Genomic DNA, 22,650 nt, shown 5'->3' with positions numbered 1-22,650 from the left:
AGCCACTTATCCAAGTCAATAGTTTAAATTTCCAGTGTTCTGTATTCACCAGTTTATGCAACTGCCTATTTATAAGGTATCCATTCCCTTTATCGAACTAATTCATAAAGTTATAAAATATATAGGCAAATTGCTCAGAAATCGCCTCCTTTTAGTAAATCTATGCTGATCATCACTAAAGTATAACTTGTCTCTCTATCTATTTCTGTATACAAGTTATCAACTTTAAAATCTTTGCCATCATTCCAGAGTAGCACCACTGTTGTACAATGGGACTGTCATACATCTTTCCATTCTCCCTGTGGGATTCTTTCTGAACTGAGACTTAAATTATATCCTATGATAAATATATCAAATTATATTATATGGCAAGGATCTAATCAGTTAAACTTTTCTCCTTGCATTCTTACTCATTTCATTATTCACTGATATCTTACCAACTTCTGTACTTTCCTGCCTCTTATTGTTCTACTTATTTTTCTTGTCATATCTGTTTTTTAAAAATCTCAACTTTTTTTTCTAACTCTCTGGTTGACTTTCTAATAATTTGCTTTAATCTGGAAATTTCATATATCAAGTCAAGATGACTTGATATATATGAAATTTCCAAACTTCATTTGTATCATCAAAGTCTGTGTTATAATGCTTTTGATGCTGCTTTGGTGTTCTGACAAGTTTATGGGAATCCATATCTAAAAACTCTTCAGTTAATAATGCTGTGTCTATAAATATAGTAGTAAATGCAATAAATTCCGTAATAAAATAAATAAAAAAAGTTCACCTGTCTTACAGAGCTTTAATCGACAGGTCTGCATTCAAAAGTGCCTCAAACGAACCGCAACTACACGAACGCCATATATCGTTCACCATAGTATTTCATAATCGCAAACATCCATGCCCACAGCAGGATTCAAACCCGCAGCCTTTGGGCTGGAGAGCAGATATACTAACTGTTTGGCCAACCAGGCCAGCATTATCTATAGATAATGGATCATATTATGGAGAGAAAAGTGGAATTAGGCCTGATATCAAAATTGGATATGTTAATCTCAGTTTTTATATATATAAAATCTGGTCCATATATGAAAGACCACAAGACCTATAGCATGCTAGTGCCATGTAGGCAAGAGGAATAGAAGAAAGAACTGGTCTTCACATTTTGTTTGAACAGCTGATGGTTATAATATTGGGAGAAGGCAGAGTCAGGGGGGGGGAGACTGTTCCAAAGGACAGAAGTAGATGGAATAAAAGAGGCAGTGAAATTTGTTCGGTGAGTTTTAAGATGACTGCAAAAGGGTGTTGTTAGCAGTGACTCTTGTTTTAATGATTTTGGAGGAGAGTGGGGGAATAATAGTGGCCAATTCAGTAGAGCACTGCCCATGAAAATATATGTAGAAGAGGCAGAAGCTGAATGTCTGAAAGAGAGAGAGAGAGAGAGAGAGAGAGAGAGATATCATTAATTAGCTAGATTTTTCTCTTCTGGATAGAATCGAACAATCTTAGAGAGAATTTTGGTGCACCACCCCAAATATGGGAGCAATATTCCATGGCTGGGAAGATTTGGATTTTATATAGAGTTGGAAGATGTGAAGTAGTGTCTTGTGCAAAAAAGTAAGTTTTTTTGGCAGCTGCAGAAGCTATAGTTGAAATATGGTTGTGCCAGGAAAGATCAGAGGTGCAAGTCAATTCAAGAAGAAAAATCTGATCATGTTTGGATTTTTCAGTATTACCAAAAGTAAGGGAGAGGGATGTGAACTCTTTCTTGCAAGAGAGATCAGAAAGAACTGAGATTTGGTGGCAGGTGGCATTGAAATTCACAAGATTGTCCTTGCCCCACTAGGATATAGCTAAGAGATCTGAGTTCAGGTCTTTGGTCGTGGTAGATCTTGAGGATTCTAATACTTGAGCACTAACAGGCTGTTGAATGAAAAGGAGGAATGAAGTGTACAGCACTTCAGAAGTGTACAGTGTATTAGCAGAGCTGTGGATAGGGTTGGAAGTCTGTGAGAGCAGGGCTTTTATATACAAGAGGAAGAGAATGGGTGAGAGAACAGAACTCTGGGGTACCCCCTGCATTGGTGGGGACATTTGAGGAGAGTAAGCTGTCCACCATGGCACATAAGTGACCAGTGAGAAAGCCTGCAATCCAATTTCAGAGTGGGGAGGGCAGACCATAGAATGGCAGTTTGTTGAGTAGGCCCTCTGCCAAACCCAATCAAATGCCTTTTAAAATGTTGAGCACGCCATGGGTGGTGAAAGCAAGATGATTAGCTGTAGATTGCGAGTGGCAGAATCCATACTCTGATAAGTTGGTATGCATCTAGAGAGTTCAAGAGTTGGTTGTTGATGACCTCCATAATTTAAGAGAACAGAAGTTAGAGAAATTTGATAGTAGTTTGTTGGTTGAACTTTATCACCTTTCTTAGTGATAGGCTGGATATGCACCTCTTTCCATGTTGGGTAGATTGAAGAGGGGTTACAGGATAGGTGTTAGTCTAGGGCACAATTTTTTAACACAGTAGGTAGGATACCATCAAGATTAGATTCTTTGTGTTCAAGTTATTAAGAATTTTTCAGATTTCTTTTTGCTGGAAGACTATGGAATACCTGAAGGGAAGTATCCATTCTTTGTGGAGTAAAGGGAATTTTGCCTGGGTCATCAATGCAGGAATTGGAAGAGAAGAGTGATGCAAGTAAGTTGGCCTTGTCTTTTGTGAGGTGACAACATTACCATCTAGATGTGAGTGGTGGAAACTGGTGGGCAGAAGTTGCACCCAATAGCCTTGGCAAGGGACCAGAAGGAGCAACTGCCATTTGGGCAGGAGGCGAGTTTGCAGCATTTGGCCTTTTTTTTGCCCTGTACTTTATATTAGATATTACTAAATCTAATATATGAACCAAAGCTAGTTAGGTGGGGGAGCCAACTGAATAAAATGTATATGGAATAAGAGAGAAATGAGTCAAAGCAACTAGCTGTATACAATATGGCATTCAGACCAATTTTAACTTGTGGATCTCAGAACTGTATTACTAATAAAACAGTTGATAAAGGCCTACAGATCACAGATAATCTACTGAAAAAAATTAGTGTATAGATACCATCAATTACAGAATCATAATAAAAATGAAGATATTAGGAAAGAACACTGTTAATATTTAGGAATGTGAGCTTATCTTAGGTGTGGTCATTTAAACAGAATGGAAGAAGAAAGGTTAGGAAAACAGGTATGTGTGATATTAGAATATTAGGAAAAAGATCTAGGATGAGGTCAAGATCTACATGCAGTTAGCAGTATCTTAGAAAACCAAAATATAAGATCTAACAGATGACAGACTAATTTGGAAGAAAACAGTTGATATGAAGTGATGTAAACTTTTCCTGCAGTACTACCATAGTATCTTCTATATCCCTCAAAATTACATATCAAAAATTCAATATTTGTATGCTTTACTCTTCCTTGTACATACCTTTCATCTGTGTTTAAAATCTCAGGTTTAACAGAAGCTTCTTTAAAAAAAAAAAAAAAAAAAGTATCTCTCTCTCAGTGTGTATGTCACTTTTGGTTTTAATTTCTGAGCAAACTAGAGGTTTTTTGTGTATATGGCAAATTTCTGAACTTAATTCTAACTGGAGATGTAAAAAGAATGGGCACATGTTGTTCCCTATTTTTTGTGGTTTACAAGGTATTGTTACTTTTGCCATGGATGGTGTTCAGGAAGTTTCATTAAGATTAGTTCATGAATTCAAAAATTAACTAGAAATGTCTCAAAATGAATGAGCATACTTCTAGTTTTACCCACTAATATATTTCACGATTCTTCGTCTCTTCAAGAATTAGGCACTTGCCTGTTTTAGCTTCATTGATCTTTCCATCTTGCAACTGGTCCCCCCCCTCCCCCATTCTCTCTCTCTCTATTTGGTCTATCCAATATCTTTCCATCCTAAATAGATGCTTTTTCTGTTTCTCTCTGTATTCCTTGATCTTTTCATTTATGTTATAAATATCTAAAAGTCTGCAAGATTTCCTGACTAAATTGAATAACTGTTGTAATAGATATGGTATGAAGGTCAGCAATAAAAAGACAAAGACAATGAAAATAGGCAGAATCATTGAAAATGTCAACTGTATTGTGATTGGAGAACCTGTGGAACAAGTAAAACATTTCAACTACTTAGGCACGATTTTTACTGAAGATGGTAAATTAAATATAGAAATAGACAATAGAATCAGCAAAGCTGGTATGGTGGGAAATCAATTGAATAAATTCATATGAAATAAGAGAGAAATTAATTGGAACACTAAATTAGCTGTATACAAAAGTGTTCAAAGCAGTTTTAACTTATGGATCTGAGAACTGGGTCAGAAGTAAAGCACTTGACCAAAGACTAGAGACCGCAGATATGAGAGTCCTGAGAAAGATTATAGGCGTGAACAGGTTGCATCAATGGCAATATCATGTTAAAATCGATATTAGCAAAGAACTTGACATTGTCAGCATCCAGGAATGTGTTAGCAGAGTAATTTCAGGTGGTATGGTCACTTAAACAGAATGGGCGAGGAAAGATTAGCAAAACAAGTGTTCTCTGCCAGGTTGGCAAGAAAACAACCCAAAGGAAAACCAAGATGTGGATTGATATGGTACAAAGTGCCTTAGACGATAGAAATATAAGATCTGATAATGTTGGAGTCTTGAGAAGTAAGACTGATTTGGAGGAAAATTGTAGATAGGAAGTTAGTAATGATGTACATTTTTCATGTAGTACTATCATATCCTGTACACCCCTTGAGGGTACATGGCAGGAATTTGATGATGATGTAAATATCTAGCTCTCTTCTGATATCTTCATTTTTTATATGGTCCAATTTTGTGCATCCTTTAACTGCTCTTAAAAATCTAATTTCTACAGCTTGTATTTTACTTATATTTTTCTTTTTAACAGTCCACATTTCTGAACCATTTAGTGGGAGTTGTCATTATCTTATAAAGTTTTAGTTGAGTTTCTCTCATTCCTTCGTGTAGAAAGACTTATACGTTGGCAACACGTGATTATTAATTTAAGGAATTTGCAATGTATACTGGAATATTAATTAAAAGAAACTTTAATAAATACTTCCTATATTTCGGCAATGTCACATTGCCATCTTCATGGTAACATACAACTATGACACGTGCATGTGCCATTGAGCTGATGTTCATCAGCCCAACGGCCAAGACAACCCAATATAATCCGCTAGGGGGCACCATTAGGACTTCAGGAACAACAGTGGTTTTCTCTCTTCTACCTCATTTGCTTTTTGTAGTGCCTGCGTGCCCTTGTAATAGCTGTATGTTCCCATGAAAATGGCAATGTGACATTGCCGAAATATAGGAAGTATATATTAAAGTTTCTTTTAATTGATATTCCAGTTATGTTGTAAATTCCTTAAATAATTTAATAATTATGTGTTTCTCTTGCTTTTTTTAATTCTGTTTCCTTTTAATTGTACCACAGATTTTCTGAAATTTATTTTTTTATCTTTATCTTTTAGATATGCTGTTATGCAGCATAATTAATTAAACTGTCACCTATTCTGTTATTTTATTTTCTAGGATTGTTTTGATCTAACATGAGCTTGACCTTTAAATGCCATTACTTTTGTTTTCTTTTGTGACATATTTAAATTTTATTGTTGGCTTATTCTGTTTAATTTACAAAGTGATTTTTAAAGTTCTTCATTGTCTTGTAATATAATCTGATCATTTGTATACAGCTTTGTGTTGATAGCAGTTCTTCTGGTTTAACCTGATACATTGCTTTATTGTTTTCCATATTTTAATAAGCTGATATATTTTATTTATTTTATTTTATTTTTTTGTGGAGATAAGCTACATCAGTCTATCACCCTGATTAATTTCAATCCCTCCTGTTAATTTATTACTTAACTGTATTTTTGTATCTTTATAGAAATTTGTACAGCTTGTACCAGATGTATGGAAGTTTTTTTCACTTGGCTATACTACTAATTATATATTGGGTTTTAGTGTTAGAAAACAAAGTTTGCACTTGAAGTAATTTTGGGCAGGCAAACTAAAATTGAAAAGGTTGAGTGTAAGTGGGAAAAATTTATGCAATGAATATATATTGAGACAAGCAGGTTATTATTCCTTTTTATGAAACCTTGATAAGACCCCATTTAGACTATTGCATGCAGATCTGGGCACCAGGGTTTCTTGGCGATGATGATCTAGAGATGAGTGACCAAGATGGTAGCAGGTCTATGGAATGAACCTTATGAGAATAGGTAGAAGATTTGTGGATTACAGAAACAAAAGTATAATAGATACTGCGCAAATGTTGAATAGTGCTTGACTCATGTCAACCACTATTGAACAACTCATCCCTCGATGAGTCTAAGGACTCCATGGAGTAGCCCATAATAATAATTACTTGAAACAGCACATAACTGAAGGGACTTATGGTGTGAGTGTTGGACCTGGTCATTGGTTCAGAGGACATATGCATAAGTAAGGTGTCCTCATTACCTCCAGTTGGTGAGAGCGATCGTGTGGTATTGACTTAGGAGGTTGCAAAATTTGTGGATTTCTCTCTTAAGAAGGGGTATATACGGAACTGCAGGTTAGGTAATTATAACAAGCTTCGGAGTGAGCTTACATCTGTCCCATGGCAGAACGTATTGCAGGGGAAAAATGTTAGCAGTGTATAGGATAAAATCGGTATCTGAGGAAGGCAATATCAGAATCTATTCCCCTGGTCAAGATGAAAAACAAGGTAGGTGTTAAATGGATGAGTAGTAATATCAGGCTTGATCTGCAAAAAAAAAAAAAGAATGTTATGGAGAATTTACAAGGAGAAAGATGAAACCCATAAGCAGTACAAGGCTCAAGCTAGGAAGGTTACCAGCATAGTGAGAAAAGCTAAATCAGCTTCATCTCCTTGACTAGACCTTAGCCAAGGAGATGAAGGGTAATCCCAAAGTGTTCTTCTGCTATGTGGCAAATGAAAGGAAGAATGACTTTGGAAGGATAACCTTAGTGGCTGTTGATGGTATTGAGGTGACCAATTCAGATGTAATAGTAGAGTTACTGAGTGGTCACTTTTCAAAAGTCCATCACCCAAGTGAGGATATCTCTGTACCGGTAGCAATAACTAATGTGAGAATTGAAGTTAATAAATCAGAGATATACTTAGTATACTGCAGAATTTAAAAGCAAACACTGCTGTAGGTTTAGGTGGAATATCAGCTCGAGTGTTGCGTTAATGTGAATTGGGGAATCAAAATATGATACTTTATAGGGCCAACATGGTTTTGTTAAAGGTTGATCCTGCCTTAGCAATCTGTTAACTCTTTTTATAATAGAATGACATCTGAGTTGGACAAGGGTAATGGCTACACAGTGATACTACTAGATTTTGCTAAGGCTTTTGACAGGAAATCCCATGGAATACTGTTGTGCAAATGGGTATGGATACTAAACTGGTGATATGAATAGGAGAATGGCTCATGGAGAGATACCAGAAAGTAGTGTATGGAGGAGCAGGGTCCAGGATGAGGCAGGTGACAGTGGTGTGCCTCAGGGCTCTGTACTTGGGCTGTTATTGTTTTCATAAATGATATAGGAAATGGCTTGAAGGGAGAGATACAGTTGTTTGCTGATGATGCAAAGTTGGGTAGTGCAATAAAAAATCAAGCTGATGTTGAGAGTTTGCATTATCATTTAAATAAGCTGCCAAAATGGGCAAAAGGTAATGGATGTCGGTTCAATGTGGAAAAGTGTAAAATTATGAATTTTGGAATTAAAAGATTACCAGCTGTGTACCACATTGATGGAATGGTACTCCAAGAGACTGATGAGGCTAGGGACTTGGGGGTTTTGGTGGATAGAGAGATGAAGTTCAGAGGGCATATTGCTAAGATGTCCAAGATTGCACATAGGATTACTTGGTTATTGAAGAACACACTACCATCCAGAGATAGAGGTTATCATTCCCCTTTATAAGGCATTGATACTTCTGCATTTGAATTTCTGTGCTCAAGTCTGGTCACCTGAATTCCTTGGCTTGGAGATGATTGTGGAGAGGTTTCAGAGGAGAGTGACTAAGTTGGTGGATGATGTATAAAATGCTCTCTACGTTGATAGATTGAGAGCTTGTGGATTGCAGAGGTTGGTTGATGGGTGGAGAAGAGGGGATATGGTAAAAACATTTAAATTACTAAAAGGTTTTTATAAGATTGATGCAGGGGAAATGTTTCAGCTGTGTTGATAGTGATGGAAGAACAAGATGTCATCCCTGGAAATTAAGGAAAAGTGTGATTAACAAGGGTATGAGAATGAGGCTTTTTGCCTGGAGGGTGGTGAATGAGTGGAATGCATTGCCTGATGCAGTTATGAGTTCTTCATCTGTAAATGAATTCAAAAAGAGATATGATAGATATTGTTTTGATAGTTGGGATCTCCCACGATGAGTCTGACTCCATGGAGATACCTTAATAAGTACTTTCAGTACTGGGGCATCTTGTGGTAAAGATGGTATAAGTTCTCATCACTTGCCTTAATATCTCCCATAATGCAAAACTCATCTCCTTGCGGACATGTAATACTATGCATTAAGGGAAGGGCTATGTATAGCATTATACATCTCCTTGCAGAGATGTGCTTTGCATTATGGGAGATACTAAGGCAAGTGATGAGAACTTATACCATCTTTTACCACGATTTGCCCTGGTCCTGAAAGTACTTCAGGTGCAAACTTTGTTTGCTAATACTTGGATAAAGGATAAAACCTAATATATAATTTGTACCAAATGTAATGGATATTATTTTCTCATTATATTCCATAATGAGAAAATGATATCTGTTGTTTTCTCATTATGGAATATTTTTATCAAAAGTATTTTATGAAAAGCTTTCTCATAATCTGTAAAGGCCAGATGAGTCTCTAAATTAAATTCTCATATTTTTTTCAATAATTTTCTTTGACATATATTGTCTATACACAGTCTGAAACAATTTTATTCCTTTGAGAGTAGATTGTTTGCAGTATTTCTAAGTCTTTCATTCAGGATTTTACTGTAAATTTTGTAACCTGTATTTAATAAACTTATTCCCCTGTAATATTTTCTATCATCTGTGTCCTTTCTTAGATATAACCTTAGCTTTTGACCAATCAGATGGAGCCTCATAGCAGTTATTAATTTTAAGAATCTGTGATGTTAAATTTGGATCATACCATAAATTCTTAGTGTTCTGTTGATTTGTTTCTCTTGTATTATGTTGATTCTCTTTTTTTCATTGTTTAATATTTTGTAGGCTATGTCTTGTCTTCCATTCATGTCATCTATTTTATTAATAAATCTGTCCCAGGAATCTTAATCTTGGTTGAGCTTTCTATGCTATGGTTTTAGCTATATTTTGTTTTGCATATTTCTTCGGTTTCCTTTTGTATGTTTTTGAAGGAATGATTTGTATGCCATTTGTTTTTCTTTTATTGCATTTTCTATGTCAATGTTTTTCTTTTTAATATTTTCTTTTTCTTTCACACATTTAGCTATTTTCTGATTGGTAATAATATAATCAATTATAGATCTTGTTCTTCTGCCATTCCAAGTATAATTATTTATATTTTTTTCTTTGAAAAAAAAAAAATTATTTTAAAAATATTGAAAATACAGAAGTAATGGTCCTTGACCATTGTTATTCATGCAAATTTCTCTATTTTCATAAGGCATTGGGATCGGATTATTTCCAATTCCAGCATTAAGAACTCCTAGTTTTACTGACTGATACATTTCAAGCTTTATGATATTTCAGATAGTCTGTGGTGTCATGATAATTATGCAAAGTTTTTTGAAGATATCAAATCAAATTCAGAAATCATTGAATTTGAATTGATATTTTAAAAACTTTGCATAATTATGCCACCACAGGATAAGTAGACATGATATAAATCATCACACATTTGACTAATGGTCTAGTTATCATTTTAATCAAGTTTATCAAAATATGGACCATAGTTTGATAATCTTAAGTATAATAATGATTAAAGTGTTTTTATTTTTAGAATGATCACTGGATGTCAACGTATGTGTTCATTTCCTATTGTAAGCTTCGGTATATATATTTTTGTGTAATGTGAATCTCGCCCACAAAAGTTGTAAACTTGTTGTACATTTAGTACTTTAAGTGGACTAAGGATGAGATCTAGTACTCTCTTCAGGCTCTAGTGCACCTACCTGAGTGAAAATTATCTACTATTAAATACACAGCACAGCAAAATAAAATTTCATATCAGAGAATGAAAAGCTTGGTGTATTCTCTGAAATCTATTCACTTGCTCAAGTTAATGTTCAAGCAAATTATTACATTATGGTCTCATTTTATCTGAGATAGTGTGTTTCTAAATTGCATAATTCAGGAACACATCACCTTGTGTAATTCAAGATTTGTTTTTTCACAGGAATCAGTGAAAAGTTTTTTGTTACAATGGTTGTAAATGTGATGCATACATTTATAACCATTGTAAATGTATGCATCACATTTACATTGGGACAAGCTGCAGAAGTAGTAGTAACTTTTTTTTTTTTTGAATGCAATGATTTTCTTAATGTTTCCTCATTTTTATTCATCATAAACATAGTCTTTTCAAATAATGAAAGCTACTTTGTGCCTCAGCATTGATCTTGCAACTATGTGCTTACTTTTTTTTTTTCTCTCTACATTATTTCTTAATATTGTGCAGAGTACTCACTAATTTGACAGCATGGCATATCATCGTAGTTGCTTGACCTTTTCATTAGTGTTTTGTTATAACTTCTGTTTCCAAGTTATTATTTTTAGGGTAAGATGTTCATCACTAGCTGCCACTGTTATGGGAAATTAAAAAAAAAATAATTATAATAGTGAATTAAAATAATAGCACAATAGTCAGCAAAATCACTTGTAGTTTAGTTTGTAATGCAGATAAACACAGCATGGTACACACATACCATTGTTTATGTGCTGCCATGATAAGAGCATAAACACATTTGGCCTACCAGTTTTGAAATATATAAATGATTCTAGATGAATTTTTTGAAATTTTTGGGATTTGCATTATTTCAAATTTCATGTATAAAATGCTATTCTATAAAAAAAAAAATTTATATTGCACTATTTAAAATTTTCACAAAATGTGACTTTGATGTACTTTGAATATAGGTATATTTAGACATCTTGCTTATTTTGTAGGTGTTTTTTGTGGATTATGGAAATACAGTTAAAAATATCCCAATATCTAAATTGAAGGCAATAAATTCTGAAAAAACACCAGATCTCCTGACAATTCCTGCTCTGGTAAGAATTCACAGAAGAATATTAATTGAAAAAAAAATTACCTAAATTGCATAAAATTAATTTTTAGCATAAATTAACTATTTCTTATTACATAGCTTCTACAACTTTTTTATATACAGGATCGCTTAGTAGTCCTAAACAAGCACAAATGTTGTGTGTGAGAGAGTGGCAGATATATGAATAGATGAGAAGCAGCTTAGAATAATATAAGAATGATTCAGACTAGAAAATTCAAGGTAGAAAATAAAATGAGAAATATCAGAATAAAAAAATAAATTGGAAGAAGTAACTATGGAGTAAACAAAGAATAAAAATGCAAGATAGTAATTATCATTGCATTCTCAGATAACTTAGTCCTCATACTTCAAATCTGGATAATTTCACCAAAATACACATTTTCACATTCCACTTGACAATACCTATATGTAGATTTTGATGGCTTTGTCTTACTCAGATATTATTTTTCTCACATAATTCTAGGTTTCTTTTCAAGATAGTTGTCTTGGCATTTACATCACTTAATTTTGTTATTAACAACATACACACTCACTCTCATGGACTGCTTTTTTACCTTTACAAGTAATATAAATTTTTCATGCGTGTGCGCACACACACTCTCACTGTTAAGTTGCTTCTTGTCCCTTAAAAACAACGTGCATTATTAGATTTTAAAAGAAAGCTAAATTTGTTGAAAGGGCTCATTTTGACTTGTTTACTTTTTGATTCACAGTTGTTCAAACCTCTGCCGTAATGTTATTTCTCAAATCAAATGAAAGTGAAATTAAATGGATGACAGAATTCTTGGTTATAAGCTGTCCTTAAACTGATGTAGTATAAGCAGATGGTGACTCTTAGGCAGGAATAGTTGAGCTGTATTCCATTTCTAGCCAAATATTCAGTTCTGAGTATTGCATAATTATGTAATATTCAGAATGTCGGATTGTTTATTAGGCTTGATGGCCAAGTAATTTGACTTCTTAGAAACCTGCTTAATGCTTATGTTAATGTGGTTAATCCTGTCTGATGTGTTTGTAAATGAGCATGTGTTTCTGTGGCTCGTTTGTGGGATGAAAAACCCTTCCACCTCCATATGAGATTGAATAACTTACCTTCACTTGAAAAGCCCTGATAAAAATTCATTGCATCCTAGGTGGGATTTAAACTCAGGTCTTTCCAACTGAAGGATATCATAGACTGAGCTACAAAGGCTTCGTCTTTGTGGGGTGAGAAAATAAAATAGATTTGAAGTTAACTAAGTTGTCCTAGCTGTAGAAGGTATTGGAGGTCATATGTTAAGAACCTGAAGTCAGGAAATATAAATTGAAATAGAAAGAGAGGATGAGAAAAACAAAATCTTTTGCAGAAGTCTTAAAGTAGAAATCTGTAATGAGTAGGCCAACCAGTTACAATATAGGCCATAGGAGAAGAGCTGACTAGGAAAGTAAGAAATTCAGAACTTGTAAGCAATATAAATGGTTGGGATTCAACCTGATATGATAGTGAAAGTTTATTTTTCACTTGGTTAGATAATAAATTTAGTTTAATCCTTTATCCAAGTGTGAGCAAACAAAGTTTGCGTCTGAAAGTATCTTCAGGACTGGGGTAAGGTAGTACAGCACTAGGCAACTTGTTGCAAAGGTGGACCAAGCTAACATCACTCCTATCTCGGTATCTCCCATAATGCAAAACATATCTCCTTGCAGATAGTGGCCCTTCCCTTAATGCATATTATACATATCCGTAAGGAGATGTGTTTTGCATTATGGGAGATACCGAGATAGGAGTGATGTTAGCTTGGTCCACCTTTGCAACAAGTTGCCTGCTGTTGTACTACCTTACCGCAGTCCTGAAGATACTTTCAGGCGCAAACTTTGTTTGCTCACACTTGGATAAAGGATTAAACTAAATTTACTGATATGATAGTCTTATTAAAAATAATTTGCAAAATAAATCATCCATTTCATTATTACTACTACTGATAGTCATAAAACTGTAATAAAATGAAACTACCTGCGATACATCAAAAAATAATAACTTTAATAAAACCACGGAATAAATACAAAACATTCAACTGAGGTATACAGAATGTTCAAAAAGAAATGCAACACTTAATATATATATATATATATATAATTATTAAAGCCCATTATTTTCTCTCAGGAATTCAGGAATCTTAAGTATAAAAATGATCTTAACACTTCAAAAAGAAATAGTAGTTGAACACATCAGGAATCTAAGTTTAAAATAACAGGAAAAAATTGAAAACTGCATTGTTGTGTTGGAGAGGATTCTCCCAAACAAGCCAAGCATCAAACACCTCTATGATGATGATTAAAAAAAAAAAGTGTTTTTGGATGCATTGAGAAGTGGAAGACAAAGTGCTTACTAAAAACAAGCCCGTAGTCATTCATCCTTCATTAATTAGTTATTATTATGTGACACCTCCAGGGAGTCCAAAGACTCATCGAGGGAGGGTGTGCCAATAGCATTGAACAATTGAATCCCTTCCAACTACTAACCGTGCTCTAACTTGCTTAACTATTTGCGAGCCATTAGTAGCAGAGGCTCTACCAATCAACCAACCTTTGCTGGCAAAGGTTGGTAGATTAGTTGTCCCACGTATTCTCTGAAAACTATCAGAAAACAACTTTGGGTAACATGGTTTCAACATAATGTGAGTGCTCAAGTTTCTTGCATCTCCTGGAGTTACTTAGTGGATATTTCATGAGCAGCTGATTACAAAGGGATTATGCCACAGATCTCCAGATCTTAGTCTCCTTGATTTATTTTTATGGGGATTTTTAAAAAACATGGTGTATTCAAATCTTTCATTGGAAGAAAGATTTGAATACACCTAGAGTTCAGCATTTGATATGCATTGGATGGCATATCAAATGTTACAAAATACTTTTGATAACATTTTTGTTATCAAACATATCAAAATATATTTGATAACGCAACCCTCCAAATTAAGTATAAGGTTTTGAAATTAGGAATCAACAAATAAGAGTGCTTCATACTCACTTGGTAGTTACTAGCACTGTAGTTAAGTATAAGTTATAATTTATATAACTTATATGTTACACTGGAGGAAGCAAGGGATCTGTGGGTGATTGTAGATAGAAAATTGAAGTTCTGAGGACTTACTGCAAAGTTTGTGAAGCCATCCTAGAGGATTGCTGCAGTATTGAGGACATTGACCACAAGAGATAAAGGGGTAGTAGTCCCATTGTATAAAACTTTGATCAGACCACACCTGGATTTCTTTGCTCAGATTTGATGACTGAGGTTTGAAAAGGAACGAAGTAATCATGGAGCTGGTACAGAGATGGATAACAAAAATGATATCAGGACTGTACAATGTTGGTTATGAGGATAGACTGAGGACATTCAGGCTGCAGAATTTGGTGGATAGATGACAAAAGGTGGGGTTATGATTGAGACATTTAAGCCTGTCGAAGAGTTATCGGATTAACAATGGGGAGATTTTTCAAATGGTAAAACAAAAGGGACAAGGGACCATCCCTGGAGATTGCAAATGGAAGTGATGAGTAAAAAGTAAGATTTTTGCATGGAGAGTGGTAGGAGCATGGAATGCATTGGCTAATAGGGTGGAGAAAATGCAAATAGTGGATGAGATTAAGGAATGGTACACTAGACCTTGTGTTGACTAGTGTTCTTGTGATGATTCTTGTGACTCCATGGAAGTCGAGAAAATAAGTTGTCATGTTCACATATATGCAAACCATAATGGCCTGCACATGCTGCAATTTTTGTCTTTTATTAATAAACGTTCGATGCCTGTAAATCGTTTTCTTATGAACACCTTGTATTATATATAATTTAGTCATGTACAAAACTCTGAAAATCCCAAATGACAACTCAGTGTATTAGACAAGTAGTAAAGTGGGATTTCATCAGAGATCTTGCGCTGATGTTATAATGAGACTAAAAGAGGTATGCTAAATTCCACAGAAATAATACTCAGCCCTGACCATCTGAACGATAATTCAGCTATGGTGAAAACAAGACCAGATACTCAAAAATACAAAGTGCAGCATAGTTTCAAACTTTAGCAGATTTTTTTTTTTTTTTTTTAGGAATGACAACAGTTGCTTAATTTCTAATTGTGTTTTGCTGAATCTTTGCTTCTCTGCGAAGAGTATATTAGAGTTGTATTATGTACTGTCGAAATTTATCTAGCATCTGCTCTGTTATTTATCTCAATTAATAGTTTGTATTCTGATGGTTCTTGATTTTTTTTTTTTTTTTTTTTTTTACAAATGTCTGTGCTTTCCACTTCCTAGATTCAAAGTATTTTTTTTAGAATAAGTACTTTTGTAATCTTACAAATTACTACTGTTACAAAAAAAAAAAAAAAAAAAAAAATTGAACGCGGTAGTTTATTGTCATGGAGCAAGATATAATTTCAACTCGGTATTCTTTTTTAGGAATGTTTTGCAAAATGTGTAAGCACCTTACATTTTGTTTGCCTAACTGTCAGTTATTTCTAGACCAGTTAGGTGGATTTTATTAAAATTTGGAATTTGAGCATGTGTTTACAGAGGTTAAGAAAATATTCATCATCAAATTCCTGACATGTACCCTCAAGAGGTGTACAGAATATGATAGTACTACATGAAAAATTTACATCATTGCTAATTTCTTATCTACAATTTTCCTCCAAATCAATCTGTTACCTGTCAAAACTCCAACATTATCAGATCTTACATTTTTATCTTCTAAGGCACTTTTTACTATATCAATCCACCTATATCTTGGTCTTCCTCTGGGTCTTTTTCCTGCCGACCTGATAGAGAACACTTGTTTTGCCCATCTTTCCTCTCCCATTCTGTTTAAGCGACCATACCACTTGAGATTAGCTCTGCTAACACATTCCTGGATGCTAACAGTGTTAATATCCTTGTTTTTAATATGATATTGCCATTGATGCCATCTGTTCACACCCCTTAATCTTTCTCAGGACTCATATCTGCAGTCTCTAGTCTTTGGTCAAGTCTTTTACTTCTAATCCAGCTCTCAGATCCATAAGTTAAAATTGGTTTGAATACTGTCTTGTATATAGCTAATTTAATGTTTTGACTACTTTCTCTCTTATTCCATATACCGGTTTGGTTGATTCTGTTGTCTATTTCCATATTTAATTCACCATCTTCACTAAAAATCATGCCTAAGTAGCTTAAATGTTTTCATTGCTCTATGGGTTCTCCATTCACAATACAGTTGATATTTTCAATGTTTCTGCCTATTTTTTATTGTCTTGTTATTGCTGACCTTCATACCATATCCATTACAACAGTCATTCAATTTATTCAAGTAATTCAATTGCAGACTTGTAGCTGATTTATTGAGAAGTATAATGTCATCTGCATAAAGTAAAGAGCTGAGATTAACACGTTCGCTGCCCTACTTCGGCATAGTTTGTTCCTGTACGCCAAGCAATTTCACTTCTTCAAAGTCAGTACGGGTGATCTCGTTGCCGGCGGTAAGCGTCATACGAGTATACTCGTAGCTGGCTTGTGGGGCTCATATACCAACTAAGAGTATACTCGTAGTTGGCAGCGAACTTGTTAACATCTCCAATTTTGATATCATGTTTAATACCACCTTCCTTCATAATGTGGTCCATATAGATAATGAATAACAGAGGGGATAATGTACATCCTTGTTCTGACCAGATCTTCCTGTACTTCTTTTAATTCTAACTGCTGACTTATAACTCAAAGACTTAGTATTGCTTGATATAATTTCCCACTGACACCATACATCTGTAGCGTTTTGAATAGCTTCTCTCTTGGCACCTTTCATATGCCTTTTCCAGATCTACAAAACTTAAATGCAAACCTTTTGTTATATTCCTACGATTTCTCAACTATTTGTCGTAAAGTGAAAATCTGACTACCTCTATTTGGTCTGAATGCAGCTTGTTCTTCACCAAGCATTTTTTTTTCCCCACAATCCTTCTCAACCGTTTTTCAAGTATACTTGCATAAATCTTACCAGGAACACTCAGTAAAAAAATCCCTCTAATTCTCATTCAGTTTTATTTCTCTTTTTATATATATAAAGAGAATATATGTCACACACACACACACAATTGGGTCTCTTTTTATGCAGTAGATACGTTCCACAGAAAACCACATATAAAAAATCGTGCAAAATACGCCTAACATACGTTGAAAAATCAGGGATGCGTTCCATAATTTTCTAAAACCACATAAAACTGAAGCAATGAATTAAAATAAACCTAATATCGCATAAAAAATTTTTATGAAAATTCAGGAAAATAAGAATGCCTAAGTTTGTTTTAAAGCTTTATTCATTTAATTTTATTGAAAAGTAATTTTTTTTTTTTATTTATTTTTTTTTTTAACATTTTGACATCAGAATTATCATTGCTATTAGACAATATTCAGCAACGTTTGCGAACTGGTGCAAAATCGCTTTCATCACCAGAAGAGATAGTCAGTGCATCAGACCTGTATGGTAAAGGTAATGGTTCTTCACAAACAGAATTAACTTCAACCTCGTTCTGTGCTGATTTTTTTTCTTCTGACAGTCAGTGATTAAACTTTGTGATGATGATTTCACTAATTTTTTATACAGCTCTCAATATCCAGACATACAGTTCTTCAGCTCATGCCGGAATTTAAAGGCTCCTTCAGAATTTGTGTCATTTACAAGAAAATGATTTTCCAATTTATTGCACAGTTCAAGACCTTCTCGAATTGTATTTGCAGTTAGGGGAACAGGTTTTTCTTCCACTTCACTATCGTTTTCTGGATCTTCGACGATATCTAAAGTTAATTGATATCCAATAATATCATTGTCACTTAAGGCATTATCCACAAGCAATTCATCTACATCGTTCTGGCTAAATGTATCAAAACCTTCTCCACCAATTTCATGTGCCAATGTAATGATTTCAGTTGATAATGTAGATGATTGCATGGTTGCACTGTTTGCAATACATCCAAGCTAAGCTGCTTTCCAGCAAGTATTTAAAGTTTGTGATCTTATTGCAGTGATAGCAGATGCAACATGATTTAAGCAGTCCAAAATATAAATTTTTTTTCCAAACGTCGGTTACTGTTAATGATTCATTTTCTAGTTTATCCAATATAAATTGAAAAGTGTGCTTAACATAATATTTTTTAAAAGTAGCAATTATACCTTGATCTAATGGCTGAATAATGCTTGTTGTATTGGGAGTTAAAACACTACCTGCACATTTGGATTTTCTAAATGCAAATGACTTGGTGCATTGTCAACAATTAATAAAACTTTAAAATCGAGAGCTTTTTGTTTCATGATGTTTCCACTTCTGGTACAAAGCAATTACTGAACCATTCAGTAAATACAGCAGTTGTTACCCAGTCCTTTGTATTAGCCATCCAGTGTACCGGCAACTGTTTTAGATCTTTGTCTTTTAGAGCAGGTGGTCTTAAGAGATCAATTTACTAGGAGAGGGTTTCAACATTTGATCTCCTGATGCATTGCTACAAAGTAACAACGTTGCTCAATCTTTGCTTGCTTTAAACCCACTTGCTGTTTTCTCAGACTTTGCGATGCAAGTTCGACTAGGCATTTTCTTCCAAAACAATCCTGTTTCATCAGCGTCAAACACTTGATCGGGACGATATCCACCATCTTCAATAATTTTGGCTAACTTCTCTTAAAAATTTTTGGCTGCTGCTTCATCTGCTGCTGCAACCGTGCCTGTAATCTTCACGTTATGAAGTGCATTCCTTTTTAAAAACCGGGTTTACCATCCTTTGCTAGTCAAAAATTCTTTATCAGCCTGGGAAGCAGAAATAGATGGCTCCAATTGCTTCATCTGTTCATAAAACCGAAGAGCTTTTGTTTAATTGAATAACTACTTATAGGAATTTCCCCTTTGAGTTAATTCTTCAATCCAAATTACGAACACTCGTTCCGTGTTTTCTATAAAGCATCTCTTGAGTATGATGATAATTTGACACTTAGTTTTGTGCCAGAAATGACAGATTTTCTTATTGTGACTTTATTCTTTTTAATTGCTCTTATACTAGATTCACCTAAATTAAAATGTTTACCAATCACCATAGATCCCTCTGCTTTTGCTAAGTGATCTAAAATTGCAATTTTAGATCGCTTAGCAAAATTTTATTATTATATTATTATAATAATATAATAAATCAATTTCATTAATTAATGATCAATTATTAATGACTACATTATAAAATAACCAAGGTGTTCCATGAAAATTTCAGGATTTGTGAAGTGTTTCCTCATAGGAAAAGTTTCGGAAACTCTGGATCACCCTGTTATCACAATGGATTCTCCTTCTGTTAACGTGCGCAGAAGTTTCAAAAGGTCTCGTATCTGTGGGCGTGCACCACATAACTTCAAATCCTCATAAAAAGAGACCCGTGTGTGTGTATATACGGATACTATGTATGATCTGTACTCCAATCATCTGGAATTCGTCCCTCTGTGCACGCCTTCGGAACTATGTAGTGCAGCCAATGTAAGACTTTTATACTTCCATGCTTGAGCATTTCTGGTTGAATATCATATACTCCATCTGCCTTTCCACATTTCAGGTTTTTGATGGCTTTTTCTACTTCAAGTATGGATATTCCTCATTGCATGTCTGTTGGGTGTTTTTTTACTACTGTGCTGTCGCCATTGCTTGTTTCATTTAGCAGTTTTTCGAAGTAATTACTCCATACCTCAGTGATATCTTTTTCTTCAGTTTTCCTATCCCCTTTATTGTCTCTAATTTCTTTTACAGCACTCTTTCCTATATTTTTCTGGGCTTCTTCAACAATCTCTAGAATATCTTGCCACCTTCTTGATATTTATTTTCTATGTTCTTACTAAAGTCTTCCCGTGACTTTTGTTTAGCTAGTTTTATACAGTGTTTAGCTTTCTTGCATTTGTCTCTGTATTCTCTAAGAGCACAAGATGACTTATTTGCTAGGAACTTGATATGCTTTTTCTTTTGCTTCACTGCCTCATTAACTTCCTGTGTCCACCATGGAGTCCTGATTTTTCTATCCTTGTAGATAACTCTCTTGCTGAATGTTTTCTTCAGGGTTTGCCACTGAATCTCCCAGGTTTTGGTTCCTGTTCTCAGACTCATTTTTCTTGAATAATGTTTGTGTATTTTAGTCTACAGTTCACAATTGAGAGCTGCTCAACTTTTATTTGCTTTGAAACTTTCTTACATGTTCTTCTTTTCAATATAAAATTCAATTTTATTCTGCTCAAGACTAAATGGTGATCACTTCCAATTTCAAATCCTCTGTACACTCTGGTGTCCTGCACCAGGGAGAAAACATCACTTTCAACAATAACATAGTCAATGAGACTTTCTTATTCCTTGCCTTCTCTCCATGTGAATTTGTGCACATTTTTATGTTGGAACATGGTGTTAAAAAATATTTTGAAGTAATATCACACACCTATAGTTCTTGTCTATGTAGGTAGAATTCATGAGAATATATTCTGGTGTATACATCCCAAATAACGAAATTTGGGATGTTTACTAGAATATATCATTGTCATCAATTTTGGTTTCACCCAACTGATTTGTAGTGACAATGATTTAAACTTATCTTAATAATTCTTTGATAGAATTTAATGAAGAAAGTTTATTTTTCACTTGGTTAGAGTATAATAAATTTAGTTTAATCCTTTATCCAAGTGTGAGCAAACAAAGTTTGCGCCTGAAAGTATCTTCAGGACTGGGGTAAGGTGGTAGGTAGAGATGACCTTTGGTAGGTAGAAATGACCTGCTAATGCTTCTGCCTGGTATCTCCACTTGGGCCTGGCTCCCACTGAAGAGACCTCAATAAAGGTCGAAACTAGTCTGGGTTGTGGCCCTTCCCTTAATGCATAACATTAGACATATCCGCAAGGAGATGTGTTTTGCATTATGGGAGATACTGAGATAGGAGTGTTGGTAGCTTGCTCCACCTTTGCAAGGAGTGTCCTGGTGTTGTACCACCTTACCCCAGTCCTGAAGATACTTTCAGGTGCAAACTTTGTTTGCTCACACTTGGATAAAGGATTAAACTAAATTTATTAGAATTTAATGAAATTTGGAACATGGGATATATTCAAATTAGTAACAACCTCAAACAGAATCGACAGAATTGAAAATAGGATAGGTACCATTGATGGGAAAAGGAGTTGAGATAGCATAGGAATTTCACACAAGTACTGTATTAACATATGTGGTGTTACTGATGAAAACAAAAGCAGGCAACCAGGCAAGCCTACTTTTAAATAATAATTCTGTCATATTCAGGCAAAAGTGATTTTTAAAAAAAAAAAAAAAGCTATTGTGTTTTATACTAAACAAACTTTTTTGAATGGCCAGCAACTTAAAAGTAGAGTGATGTGAGCATATTTCGAAATGGGGAAATTGGGCAAGGAGACTTTGTGCTTTGTGTTTATGGTCCAGCAGAAGCCTCTATTAGCAAAGTAGAATTTTTTTATAGCAAGGATAGCTGACAGGGAAAAGCTAGTTTTTATTGGAGACCTAAACAACAAAGTAGAAAATCAGTCCTATATATATATATATATATATTCATTCATTCATTCATCTTCATGGCCCACCTTTCCTAATTGGATTGTGGGGGCTGCAGCTGTAAGAGGAACTTCCAATGGTCATGATCCTTTGCCACCAAGCTCAGGTGTTCTGGTGGGACTCCCAAACATGTCCACCCAAGGATTTGGATATAATCTATCCAACGAGTCCTTGGCCTTCCATGTGGCCTCCTACCCTCTGGCTTGGCAAAGAGGTCCTGCTGGTGGAGCCTCTCTTGTGGCATTCTGACCAGGTGCCCATACCAACGTAACTGTGATCTCTCAACACAGAGAAGTAGTGGTTGAGTATTGAGGGATTCCCGAATTGCAGAGCTTCTGACTCTGTTGAGTCTTGTCAACCCCACAACCCCTCGAAGGAACCTAATTTCAGCCGCTTGGATTCGTGTCTGCATTCTTTCGGTCATTACCCAATTCTCGTGACCATAGGTGAGAATGGGGACATACTGTATTGAAGACAGCCAGCTTTGCCTTCTGGCTTAACTCCTGCTTCAATACTACCAAATGGCCAAGTTCCCACAATATTGCGCTTGCTGAGCCAATCCGAGTATCTTGCTCTATGTCCCACTTTCCATCACTCGTGAATATGGACCCAAGGTATTTAAACTTCTCCACCTGCCTCATTGTGACTCCACTCACATGTAGAGTGCACTGGGATGATTGTCTTGAGACCACAAATGTTTCAGTTTTGGCCACACT

The 22,650-nt window shown here is 34.9% G+C and overlaps 1 protein-coding gene across 1 annotated transcript in view; it reads left to right on the top strand.

Moving 5' to 3' along the window:
- spn-E (tudor domain containing 9 protein spindle E) overlaps window positions 1-22,650 on the top strand; it is a 469,695-nt gene that overhangs the window by 386,185 nt on the left and 60,860 nt on the right. Inside the window, exon 29 of the mRNA XM_090399558.1 lies at window positions 11,230-11,334. Coding sequence (XP_090255684.1) covers window positions 11,230-11,334 — 105 coding nt within the window. The remainder of the gene's footprint in view (window positions 1-11,229; window positions 11,335-22,650) is intronic.

Source organism: Typopeltis vanoorti, chromosome 10 (assembly GCF_054136105.1).
Source record: "Typopeltis vanoorti isolate ZY-2024b chromosome 10, IOZ_Tvanoo_1.0, whole genome shotgun sequence".
In the NCBI taxonomy this organism is placed as follows: Eukaryota; Metazoa; Arthropoda; class Arachnida; order Uropygi; family Thelyphonidae; genus Typopeltis; species Typopeltis vanoorti.
Note: the sequence above shows the minus strand (reverse complement) of the source record. Positions and strands in the feature narration are given on the sequence as shown.